Source organism: Nansenia antarctica, assembly GCF_963989245.1.
Source record: "Nansenia antarctica genome assembly, chromosome: 8".
NCBI lineage: Eukaryota > Metazoa > Chordata > Actinopteri > Argentiniformes > Microstomatidae > Nansenia > Nansenia antarctica.
Genome location: NC_137678.1, coordinates 58,311,447 through 58,324,210, shown reverse-complemented (window position 1 = coordinate 58,324,210; position 12,764 = coordinate 58,311,447). Strand labels below are relative to the sequence as shown.

Genomic DNA, 12,764 nt, shown 5'->3' with positions numbered 1-12,764 from the left:
TTATAATTATGTAATGTAATATCCTATATCGTATATCCTTTATGGCTCAGATGACAGCCTGATTGGTCTCCCCGAGCGGCGCTGAGGTGGAAGCGAGTGGAGCCGAAGCGGGATCCACAACAGAATGTATGCGCAGCGCGAGCAGACTCAGAGCGACTGAACGCTGAATGCCATGATTTCCATTGAAAATACATTCATCCAAGGACAGTTTTAGTTTGACAAAAAGGCCCTTTTTGTTTGGTGGCCCCAAGCAATTGCCTTGGTTGCCTCTATGGACGGGGCGCCTCTGTTCATACGGAGTGGAGTCGACTGGAGTTTTTGCTGGTGTGAGTTGTGAACGCGCTTTCACCTGTTCCTCTCAGCCCCGCGGCGGCGCGCAGCCGTTTGATGCCCTGACCTCCTCCAGCGCCACCCCGCCCCCCCCCCCCTCAGCACCGCCCGCCGGGGACAGCCCAGAGGGTAGCCCTCCGGTCACAGTGGCCCGGCCGCCCTCTCCTCCTCACACCCCGCCCTGCCTGCCCGCGCCCACACACCCATCCCCGCCGGGGGAAGCGGGCCACGCCGCCGATGCCAACGGGAGTGTCCGCTGACTCTTTGACCCTCCACTCCGTCCAACGGATTATAAACACAGACAGAGAACACTCTCCGTACTGTCGGACCGCCTCTGGCCGAGCGAGGGGACTGACTCCGGGCAAAGTTCCGTAGTGGAGGGGGGAAGCGATGTGGCCCCTTCTCCCCACGCTGGTTGTCTTATGTATCCAGATGTTGCTGGTGATGTGCAATCCGTTACAGCAGCAGGTGTTTGGCGTGGACGGGGTGAACTTCAGCGTGCACGTGGAGAACCAGACGCGTGTCCGGGACGCCATGAGCCGCCGGCACCACCGGGTCTACCAGCTCTACAGCCGCACCAGCGGGAAGCACGTCCAGGTGCTGGGCCGGCGGATCAGCGCCCGCGGGGAGGACGGAGACAAATATGCTCGTAGTGGAGGCCGATACCTTTGGTAGCCAGGTGAGAATCCGAGGCAAGGAGACCAACTTCTACCTGTGCATGAACCGCCGCGGCAAGCTGGTGGGGAAGAAGGCCAGTAACCGCAGTGTAGACTGCGTCTTCGTGGAGAAGGTCCTGGAGAACCACTACACGGCGCTGATGTCTGCGCGCTACTCCGGCTGGTACGTGGGCTTCACCAAGAGGGGGCGCCCTCGCCGCGGCCCCCACACCCTGCCCAACCAGCAGGATGTCCACTTCCGTCTGAGTTGGTTTATCCCCTCCGGAGCTCTGAAGTTCCCACAGGTACAGAGGCAGTCTGACAATCTTCCTGAGATATGGCTGAAAAGTCAAAACCCACCACCACAACCCAGAAACACAGCAACTTTGTGTCCGAGCCAATGGGAACAAAGTCTGTGAGAGATGTTCCAGGGATTGGGACAGGCCATGGCAGACAGCTGGAGAACAAGGGCTACCACACGGCCAGTGAGATGTTGGGTCAGCTCCTGGTGTCGAAGAGAGACCCGGTGGTGTTCAAAGGCTGGCTGGAGGATGCGACTGGGGCCAATTCCAGGACCCAGACACAAGCCTACAACGGTCTCAATGAGTGGGTCGACAACAACATGTAGACCAACATTTTTTTTTTGTAAGCACTTTTGTTTGCATCTCCAGGGTGTTTATCGCCACACACTTCCCTCACCAGGTCATCCTTGGTGTTTTAGCAGGTAAGACCAAAAATGAGTTTGCAAATAATAGTAGACATTGCTACTATACTACCGGTACCAGTGTTACACTTGTATCTTTTTTTAAATTCTATTCTCAGGTATGCTGGTTGCTGAGGCATTTGAGCATATTCCCTCAATCCACACAGCAAGTTTAAACGTCTACCTTCAAACTAGCCTCTTTATGTTCTCCTTCGCCGTCAGCTTTTACTTGCTCCTAAAAATGATAGACATTGACTTATTGTGGTCGATACCGAAAGCCAAAAAATGGTGTGCCAATCCTGACTGGATCCACCTCGACACTACGCCCTTCGCAGGTCTGGTGAGGAACCTAGGAGCCTTGTTTGGACTGGGCCTGGCCATCAACTCTCAGATGTTCATACAGGGCTGCAAGGGGAAGAACAGCTACAAGACCAGTTTCAAACTAATGTGTGTGACAGCCACTCTGACCTCTCTGCAGCTCTATGATTTTATTAAAGTCCCCACCCACACAGAGCTCTTGTTCTATACGCTCTCCTTCTGTAAGAGTGCAGCAGTGCCTCTCAGTGTGGTTGCCATCGTCCCCTACTGTGTTCACTTGTTGATAGGGAACGAGGATGAGGAGAGGAAATTGGATTAGATGTTTGTACTGGTTGCTGTGATGTACAGCATAGAATACACATTAGTACTGTAGATTGGCTGACCTGTACTGTACTGTATATCCATTTCTTTATGTGGTGCTGTAGTTGATTGTTGATAAGCTCATCTATATTTCATGTTAGTCAATGTGTATGTAGTTCATTGCACATTTGTTACATTACATGTACAATGTGAAACAAGAGAAGGATACTGTTCCATGAATATGTATGAAAGTCAATTGTAAATAAAATGTGTTCTAGTACTGTACTTCTGTGTAAATAAACCTCTAATGAATGTTCTTCCTTGAGAAAGGGCTTCTAATAAAAACACTATTATCAAATATCCCTTGAGAAGTCTTGAATTGCTCTATCAGTAGTTGGTTCTGGGTGAGTGTTTTCTTAAATAATGATGTATCTTGTAGACCATTTGTGAATGAATAGGTAAATATGTAATTGTAAGCCGGGCTTATAGTATAATATTCTTCTGCCAACCGAAAACACTGTTACTTTCTTCACTCCCACCTATATTAAAGATTGCACTCCTTTGCAGTGTCCTGGATAATCCTAATTTCACAAACCTTACTGGGGTCAAATTTAAAAAGTGAGTTTCTATTAATATAATAGAAATATCTGGTAAATGTCTATCTTGGACTAGAAACTCTTCACTGTATACGCTGTTGGATCATTTTGGCATACTCTACTTTTAAAAAGGGATGCATTTGTAATGGCAGGAAAGTATCTTTAACATTACTTATGAAATACAGTACATTGCATTCACAGCACAATATCCTTTCCAGGATCTTTATAGAATCCATGTAAATTAGTCCTCACCTCATGCCCATATCATGTTGGCATGTAGCCAGTGAATGTACCAAAGAGTGACATTGTTCATATGAATATGCATAGTTGATTGATTGAGTTGTTCCTCTTAGTGAACACTTTGTTGTTTAATGTCACATTCAAGTCATTATCTATGAATCACTCAGTTTATACAAGGCAATTCGGATGTTGACCTACAGATACTGTGTTGATACTGTCACGGCCAGGCTCATGACCATGACAAAAGACGGGAGACACACACACGATCTTAAAGTAATGAAAATAAATGTTTTATTATAAACTAAATGAGGCTAATAACAATAATAAGATGAGGTGTGGTAGTCAGTAAATCAGTGGTGTAATGTGAGTGTAGTGGAAAGTGGTGAGGTGAGTGTTGCATGGTGTGAAACAAGGAACAAACAAATAAGAAAATAATGGTGCCTAGAAGGAGGCCTCCATACTGAGGCCTGCATGGGTCTCTTATGCCCTGGATCCTGGAACCAGGTGGGGCACAATCAGCTGTCCACCAGCTGACCTGCATTCTACTGATTAGTAACCCTGTCCAGCAGGAGGCCTCTCTGCAGACAGGGAAACAGATATTAGTACAGGCCAGGACAATATATGGGGCCAGGGCCGTCACAATACTATCTTATACTCTTGGAATATGTATGTTTTCGTGTATGTCACTTTACATGACATATCCCCCAACATCTGTTGTTGTTGATGATACAATATAACTGTCCGCTCGTCTAGTCATGCCTGTAGAGACATCTGTGATCATTCAGTCTGTTGTTATGGCTCAGTGCTGATGGTAGAGGGAAATGGAGGGTTCAGCAGAGAGTCACATTACTCATAAATCAGCAGCAGGATTCAGTATACAGTATACCTATTCATCACACATGTAAGTGTGCCACAGGTATGCATGTAGACCTACTGCATAGTGTACTCACCAAACATGATAAATTGTTCACAAAGGCTTGGTGTTATGTGAGGGATCTTAATTCATATATTGGCTCAGCACTCCTCATGAAGGGAGGTGTTGGATGGCTTTTCAAAGAAAGAAAGAGAGCCACACACTCTTGCTCTGATGCTAATTATTTATTGGACCAACATTTTGGCAGCAAGCTGCCTTCTTCAGCGTTTCAATCGATGATGGCATTTCAAAACCTCAGATTAATAATCAAGTCAAATATGTCAGGAAGAATGAGGAATTTATTGTATTATTGTATGTACATATCAAGTTGATGATTTGCCTTTGGGTGTTGTCTGTGGCTTCATCAGGAAAAAGGAAAGACAACATTGCAATAAGAGCTCTGAATATAGTGGGACCTTACAGAAAACAAACCACAGCGAGACCTTATCAGTTCTTTAAAGTGTCCTAAGCAATACACACTATCAACAATATTATACACTGTCATTATCATGGTCAGAATGATCATGGAGCTCATCCGTAATCGCAGCTTTACCCTCACCACCGGTTGCGGACAGCTAAGCAGGCTTCGACGCCTCAAGAACGGTGTCCCTCAGGGATCGGTCCTGGCCCCCCTCCTCTATAATATCTACACCTATGACCTGGCCAACACACTCTCGCGGAAGTACGCCTATGCAGACGACCTCGCAGTGGTGTACTCTGCTGGAAATTGGCAGTCTGTGGAGGGGATTCTGAGCCAGGACATGCAAACATAATGTGTTAGTGAAAGAGGTTGTCAGTGGACGAGCAGGAGCTGGAGAGCCTGCTGAGGCCCTTCGGCCAGGTCATCTCCACCCGCGTCCTCAGGGACTACAGTGGGAACAGCAGAGGGGTGGGCTTCGCCAGGATGGAGTCCACAGAGAAGTGCAACGCAGTGATCTCCCACTTCAATGGGAAGTTTATCAAGATGGTGCCAGGAACTTTGGCGCCCCCTGAGCCCCTGCTCTGTAAGTTTGCTGATGGTCAGAGGAAGAGGCACAGTCACAGTCCGTTTGTCCCCAACGGACGGACATGGCCCAGGGAGGCGGAGCCGCGACTGGGTGGGATGACTCTGGCCTATGATCCATCCTCAGCCGCTATGCAGAATGGGTATTACGCGTCTCCGTACACCCTGACTAACAGGATGATGGCTCAGACGGCCATGTCTCCTTATATGTCTCCTGTCTCCACCTACCAGGTGCAGAATCATTCTTGGATGGCCCATCAGCCTTACATTATGCAACACCCGGCAGCTGTGATGTCGCCCTCTGTGGACCACACCATGTCAATGCAGCCTACCGCCATGATGACACAGCAGATGGGCCATCTCTCACTGGGGAACAGCGGCGCGTACATTCCTGCTAACACAGCCATGCAAGGAGCCTACATCCCCCAGTATTCCCACATGCAGGCTGCTGCTGAAAACGGCACGCAGCAGCAGGTGGATTCGTCCAACAATTCCTCTCCATATAGTCAACAAAGCAAGTAATGAGCAGATGACCTCAGTGAGCCCTAATGGATGCTGTGGGCGATGACAGATGATGTCACATTGAGGGCAGTCTCAGCCGCTGTTGATGGACCAGACCCGGGACCCTCTTTTGCAGCTTCAACCAAACATCTGTGGAAGACGGAGTCAACAGAAACTACTACGGCGGAGGATGGAAAAAGGTGTAAATGGACTAAACGAATTATTCCCAAAAAAGAAAGATACAGAAAAATAGGTAGACGAAAGACGTGTATTTTCCACCAAGGATTCTCAAGTTGATGCAATGGGAGACGTAGGCCTACCGCGTGATGTGATATTGAAAATGCATGCGATTGAAAGTTTGTTTTTTTCTATAAAAGATTTCAATGATTTTTACAGGTAGTTTATTAGTCAGATATATGAAAAAAAATATGTTGCTTGCAATGAGTGTTCATTTGGTGAGATGTTACTGGTTTTATTTTGGTCTTAAGCAACCAACCTGTACATCCGCGGGTTGCCCCCGGCAACCACCGACCTGGATCTAGTCAAACTCTGCCAGCCGTATGGCAAGATCGTATCGGCTAAGGCCATCCTTGATAAGACAACAAATAAATGTAAAGGCTATGGGTTTGTGGACTTTGACAGTCCAGCAGCAGCCCTGAAGGCAGTCCATGCCCTGAAGACGAGTGGAATAGTGAGTCCGTCGAGGTCGCCAGCTTGTAAGGTAACGTCTCTATGACCATATAAGGACAGACAGCAAGGTAACGTCTCTATGACCATAATATTATATTATAAGGACAGAAGACTTCCGACAGGGCCGTTTTGAGCAGCGCCGGTATCTCCACATTGGTGAAAACGCAGAAATATCCATCTCACAGCCCAGCTACCATGTCTGAAGCCAAGTCCACAGAGTCCCTGGGTTCACAGCAGGGTCCAGAGATGGTGGCAGTGAAGTTGGAGGACTGCAGTCAACCTTTAACAGTTAGTGCCAGCCTTGATATAGCACTTGGATGTTGTCTAGATAATGGGGCCTTGTCAATTATGGTTTGGCTCATTTAACCCTACTAACTGTTCCTCAACATAATCATTAAGTGTCCCAGTGAACTCTCCATTTTGCCATGTTGAAAGTGCAATTTTTCCAGTTTAGAAAAACAACCATAAACATTTGATGACAGGACTTGAAATAGGAAATGCAAAATCATAACATTGCAATCTGAAATATTAAACCTGTTTAGTGCTGTAACAGTATATCTGCATGAGCACACTGCCCCCAGGAGTAGATAGAATGACTAATAATTAACTAATAAAAGCAATGGCCTGTGGAAAATCTAATGTCCACACACCTATCCTGTAAACAACCTTGGGTAACATGCCTTAAAATGCTGAGTTTTCATGATGCCCAACGTTTTATTTTCATCTTGTGGGTGACTCCAACCATGCCAATCTGCCCATGGTTGCCATAGCTGGTGAATGATTTATGATACCAGGATTTTATATAAATACGGATCACTTTGGGGTTAAAAGGGGGAGCCATGGAGTGGTGGTTATAGCTTTGGCCGAGGGAGCAGCTGTTCCAGTTGTGCCAGAGACTGTATGTGAGGCCAACCCCAGATGGACTTCATTCACAGCAGTGAGGTGTTGGTGATCCAGCATCTCCAGCACAACTACAGGGACTACCATGACTTCCTCAACTTCATGTCATCTGTGGGAGACCCTCATAACATTTTTTCTGTCTATTTCCCTCTCTGGTTCCAGCTCAGCCATTTTGTCGGCACTAAGATGATATGGGTTGCAGTTATCGGAGACTGGTTCAACCTAATTTTCAAATGGTAAACCTGTAATTAGTTGGATTAGAGGTTAGAGAGAGGGAGAGATAGATAGATAGAGAGAATGTGAATTATGTTTATGCGTACAATTTGGAATACGGTAGCTGTTAAAGTGATCTGTATGACAATTGCATGAATCCTTTGATCCAATGCCCAGCATCAATCATTTATTTGAATGTCATTTGAATGCCACTCATTTGTTTTTGTTTTTAATGTTCAACTGACTCCATCTTGTTTTCAGGATTCTGTTTGGTCACCGGCCTTACTGGTGGGTGCAGGAAACTCACTATTACCAGAATCACTCACTCCCTCACCTGGAACAGTTTCACATCACCTGTGAGACAGGACCAGGTCAGTGGCAGTGTGTTTGTAGCATAATGACAATCATTTCCATACTGTTATTGCACAGACACTGCTGTCAATCTAATGTACTGCAGCTAGCTAGTGATATATCAATATATCAATAATATATCAATAGTTTTAACCTGAGACAGAAATGAACATGATATAACGATTATATCTGAATTTCTTCAACACGTCTGTATAATAGTTGGCAAAAAGCAAAACTGCTTTATGTATTTGTTGTGTCAGTCAGGCAGGAAACCTAAAGAGTCACCAGAGAATACACACAGGAGAGAAGCCATTCTGCTGCTCCCAGTGTGGGCAGAGTTTCAGTGAGGCAGGACACCTAAAGACACACCAGAGAATACACACAGGAGAGAAGCCATTCTACTGCTCCCAGTGTGGGAAGAGTTTCAGACACGCAGACGTTCTAAAGAGTCATCAGAGAATACACACAGGAGAGAAGCCATTCTGCTGCTCCCAGTGTGGGCTGAGTTTCAGTGGGGCAGGAAACCTAAAGACACACCAGAGAATACATACAGGAGAGAAGCCATATCACTGCTCCCAGTGTGGGCAGAGTTTCAGTGGGGCAGGAAACCTAAAGACACACCAGAGAATACACACAGGAGAGAAGCCATTCTTCTGCTCCCAGTGTGGGAAGAGTTTCAGTCATGCAGGATCCCTAAAGAAACACCAGAGAACACACACACTAGTTAACACGACTGCTCCCAGTGTGGGAGGTGTATAAAGGAGGCAGGAGCCCTAAAGAAGAAGGGGGGGGGGGGTCTTCTGGCTGCACCATCATCTACTGTATGTACATGTGCTTGTTGATCGGATCAGGGAGAAGGTTGTGTCATAACATTAGCCTTTTCTAGATTATTTTCTCTCAATTTCTCCCGTCCTCTCCTCCTACCCTCCCTTCCTCTCCCTCCTTCCTCCTCCCACCCTCTCCCCCCTTCTTCTCCTCCCTTCTTCTCATCTCCTCCTCTCCTCCCTTCCTCTCCCCCCTTCCTCTCCTCTCTTCCTCTCCCCCTTCCTCTCCTCCCTTCCTCTCATCTTCTCCCCTCCTCTCCCTCCTGGAGAGTGAAGGAGGAATCGAGGTCGTAGGAGTTGAGATGTCCTTGTCCCCTCCTGCGTCATGTCACCGCCCCTTCCACCCAGATGTGGCCTTGGTGTTTAGAAGCCGAGTGTGACTGAATACTGGTATGTTGTTAAGTTTGCAATAAATCCTCCTAACGTTTCAGCTGGAAGACTGAGATGTTGTACATCATATCACATTAAGATATACATCCTATCACTTCTCAGTTTTCTATTAGATCAGCTTATTTTCTGGACATACGCATGGAGGTGTTGAAGTAGGTTATTTAAGGTCTATATGGAGGTGTTGAAGTAGCTTATTTAAGGTCTATATGGAGGTGTTGAAGTAGGTTATTTAAGGTATATATGGAGGTGTTGAAGTAGCTTATTTAAGGTCTATATGAAGGTGTTGAAGTAGCTTATTTAAGGTCTATATATGGAGGTGTTGTTGAATGCACTCACTGCAATGTAAGTTGCTTTGGATGAAAGTGTTTGCATATATTATTATTATTATTATTATTATTATTATTATTATAGTAAAAACGAAGACAGATTCATCCATGTATTTATAGTAACTTGTGGTCTTTGTTCACAGAACAGGAAGGTTGTGTCCTCTAATGGATTCTGTATTTGACCTCATTAGAAATATTGTAATAACCAACACATGGTCCTCAGTGTTAGGAGTTAAGTGTAGGGGTAGGGTTGGAGTATCGGACTGTTTAGTGGTCACAGATATCATGGCTTTTAACGGGATGGTTCAACCTATTTTCATGATTAGATAAAAATGAATCTTATTTCACTATTGTCCTCATAGTGAAATCCTATCCAGGAAACATTCTTGTGGTGAAGGAAGTGCAATTGCAGGTGCAAATTACTGAGTGGCAGACATTGTATATACTTCTGATTTGTTTTTACCTGTTATTTCTGCAATTTCAAGGTTTGGTTTTATTGTATTTTTGATTATATTTTCTGTTTCATATTTCAAAGTTTGCTTTCATTATTCATATTATTTCATATTGCCTATCCAATATATGTTTTTTGGTTGAAATAGTATTGTGTAATGTCTGTCTTTCTAAAATTACAGTTAAATGAAGCTTGATTCTTGAGTCTATGGATAAACATTTTGGGATGCATATTGTAATTCTGTATATTCTTCGGATGGTACTGAGATGAGGAGGTACTGCAAGAGGTGCAAGGACGCTGGCAAAGACAGGGTCAAGACACCTGTATACTGCAGGAAGGGCCAGGTCCCTCTGTGCCTCACATTAAAAAGGAGCTGTTTTGAAGAGTGGCATGTTGCACTATAGGAACTGTTTTGAGGAGAGTTAGTGCAAAATAAATGCAGGTGCAAATGACTGAGTGGCAGACATTGTATATACTTCTGATGTGTTTTTACCTGTTATTTCTGCAATTTCAAGGTTTGTTTTCATTGCATGTTTGATTATATTTTCTGTTTCATATTTCAATGTTTGCTTTCATTGTAATTCTGTATATTCTCACTTTGACAATAAATCTGAGCCAGCTCCACCACAAGGCTCCTGAGGGCAGTAGGGATCAGAGGACAGGCCCAACGGAAGGCAATCAGAGAACTGTCCACTGCAGCAGAACGGAGCAGTCACTGGCTGTGGCTGAAACGTAGGGACCCAACATGGGCTCCCAAATGACCACGTGGTGCCACTGTGCGACACACACCCAGGCCTGATCAGCCTGTGGTGGGCCAACCTCGGCAGAGGGTGTCTTGTGATAACTGGCCGAAACACCCAATGAGGTCGGGGACCACAACTGAAGATGTGTCGTACTGGTGGCACCACGTGATCATTGCCAAATTCCACTCCACCCAAGAGGACATCTCCAACTCCACTCAATTGTTGTGCTGAATATTTAGGGATTTTAACAACCAGTCCTATTAAGAATCCTGTCAACTGAGCAATATGTTTATGAAGATGTTATGATGTCTAATGCTTGTATGACAGCGAAGCTGTGTTTGTTTGTACAGGTAGTCCATCTGGTCATGCCATGGGTTCCTCATGTGTGTGGTATGTGATGATCACCTCAGCCCTCAACTTAACCAGATCCCCCAGTGACACCTCAATACAGGGCTGCCAGAGGTAACTATTAGCAATCTGTTATATTGCCTTGTAAAAAAAAGTTGTGCATCTTTATAATGTCATAATTGCCTCAATTCCCCCATCCTTTTAGGTTCCGTCTTGTATGGCCCTTTTTGTGGATGACCTTCTGGGTCATCCAAGTTAGTGTTTGCATCTCCAGGGTGTTTATCGCCACACACTTCCCTCACCAGGTCATCCTTGGTGTTTTAGCAGGTAAGACCAAAAATGAGTTTGCAAATAATAGTAGACATTGCTACTATACTACCAGTGTTACACTTGTATCTTTTTTTCAATTCTATTCTCAGGTATGCTGGTTGCTGAGGCATTTGAGCATATTCCCTCGATCCACACAGCAAGTTTAAAAGTCTACCTTCAAACTAGCCTCTTTATGTTCTCCTTCGCCGTCAGCTTTTACTTGCTCCTAAAAATGATAGACATTGACTTATTGTGGTCGATACCGAAAGCCAAAAAATGGTGTGCCAATCCTGACTGGATCCACCTCGACACTACGCCCTTCGCAGGTCTGGTGAGGAACCTAGGAGCCTTGTTTGGACTGGGCCTGGCCATCAACTCTCAGATGTTCATACAGGGCTGCAAGGGGAAGAACAGCTACAAGACCAGTTTCAAACTAATGTGTGTGACAGCCACTCTGACCTCTCTGCAGCTCTATGATTTTATTAAAGTCCCCACCCACACAGAGCTCTTGTTCTATACGCTCTCCTTCTGTAAGAGTGCAGCAGTGCCTCTCAGTGTGGTTGCCATCGTCCCCTACTGTGTTCACTTGTTGATAGGGAACGAGGATGAGGAGAGGAAATTGGATTAGATGTTTGTACTGGTTGCTGTGACGTACAGCATAGAATACACATTAGTACTGTAGATTGGCTGACCTGTACTGTACTGTATATCCATTTCTTTATGTGGTGCTGTAGTTGATTGTTGATAAGCTCATCTATATTTCATGTTAGTCAATGTGTATGTAGTTCATTGCACATTTGTTACATTACATGTACAATGTGAAACAAGAGAAGGATATTGTTCCATGAATATGTATGAAAGTCAATTGTAAATCAAATGTGTTCTAGTACTGTACTTCTGTGTAAATAAACCTCTAATGAATGTTCTTCCTTGAGAAAGGGCTTCTAATAAAAACACTATTATCAAATATCCCTTGAGAAGTCTTGAATTGCTCTATCAGTAGTTGGTTCTGGGTGAGTGTTTTCTTAAATAATGATGTATCTTGTAGACCATTTGTGAATGAATAGGTAAATATGTAATTGCCGGGCTTATAGTATAATATTCTTCTGCCAACCGAAAACACTAATTTCACAAACCTTACTGGGGTCAAATTTAAAAAGTGAGTTTCTATTAATAGAAATATCTGGTAAATGTCTATCTTGGACTAGAAACTCTTCACTGTATACGCTGTTGGATCATTTTGGCATACTCTACTTTTAAAAAGGGATGCATTTGTAATGGCAGGAAAGTATCTTTAACATTACTTATGAAATACAGTACATTGCATTCACAGCACAATATCCTTTCCAGGATCTTTATAGAATCCATGTAAATTAGTCCTCACCTCATGCCCATATCATGTTGGCATGTAGCCAGTGAATGTACCAAAGAGTGACATTGTTCATATGAATATGCATAGTTGATTGATTGAGTTGTTCCTCTTAGTGAACACTTTGTTGTTTAATGTCACATTCAAGTCATTATCTATGAATCACTCAGTTTATACAAGGCAATTCGGATGTTGACCTACAGATACTGTGTTGATACTGTCACGGCCAGGCTCATGACCATGACAAAAGACGGGAGACACACACACGATCTTAAAGTAATGAAAATAAA

General features: G+C 44.6%; 1 protein-coding gene and 1 pseudogene across 2 annotated transcripts; both read left to right on the top strand.

The window, feature by feature from the left end:
• The first annotated feature begins 720 nt into the window (after window positions 1-720).
• LOC308164484 lies at window positions 721-2,326 on the top strand (annotated as a pseudogene). The gene is made up of 4 exons: window positions 721-1,291; window positions 1,360-1,592; window positions 1,637-1,710; window positions 1,809-2,326. The product of its transcript is annotated as an uncharacterized misc_RNA (transcript).
• A 4,842-nt stretch (window positions 2,327-7,168) lies between these two features.
• Window positions 7,169-11,733, top strand: LOC308163588 (glucose-6-phosphatase 2-like; the record flags this gene model as incomplete). The annotated part of the gene is made up of 5 exons (XM_080537755.1): window positions 7,169-7,386; window positions 7,625-7,738; window positions 10,803-10,910; window positions 11,002-11,123; window positions 11,216-11,733. The coding sequence occupies 5 exons, from the start codon at window positions 7,169-7,171 to the stop codon at window positions 11,731-11,733; spliced, it is 1,080 nt and encodes a 359-aa protein (XP_080393881.1).
• Window positions 11,734-12,764: the final 1,031 nt, after the last annotated feature.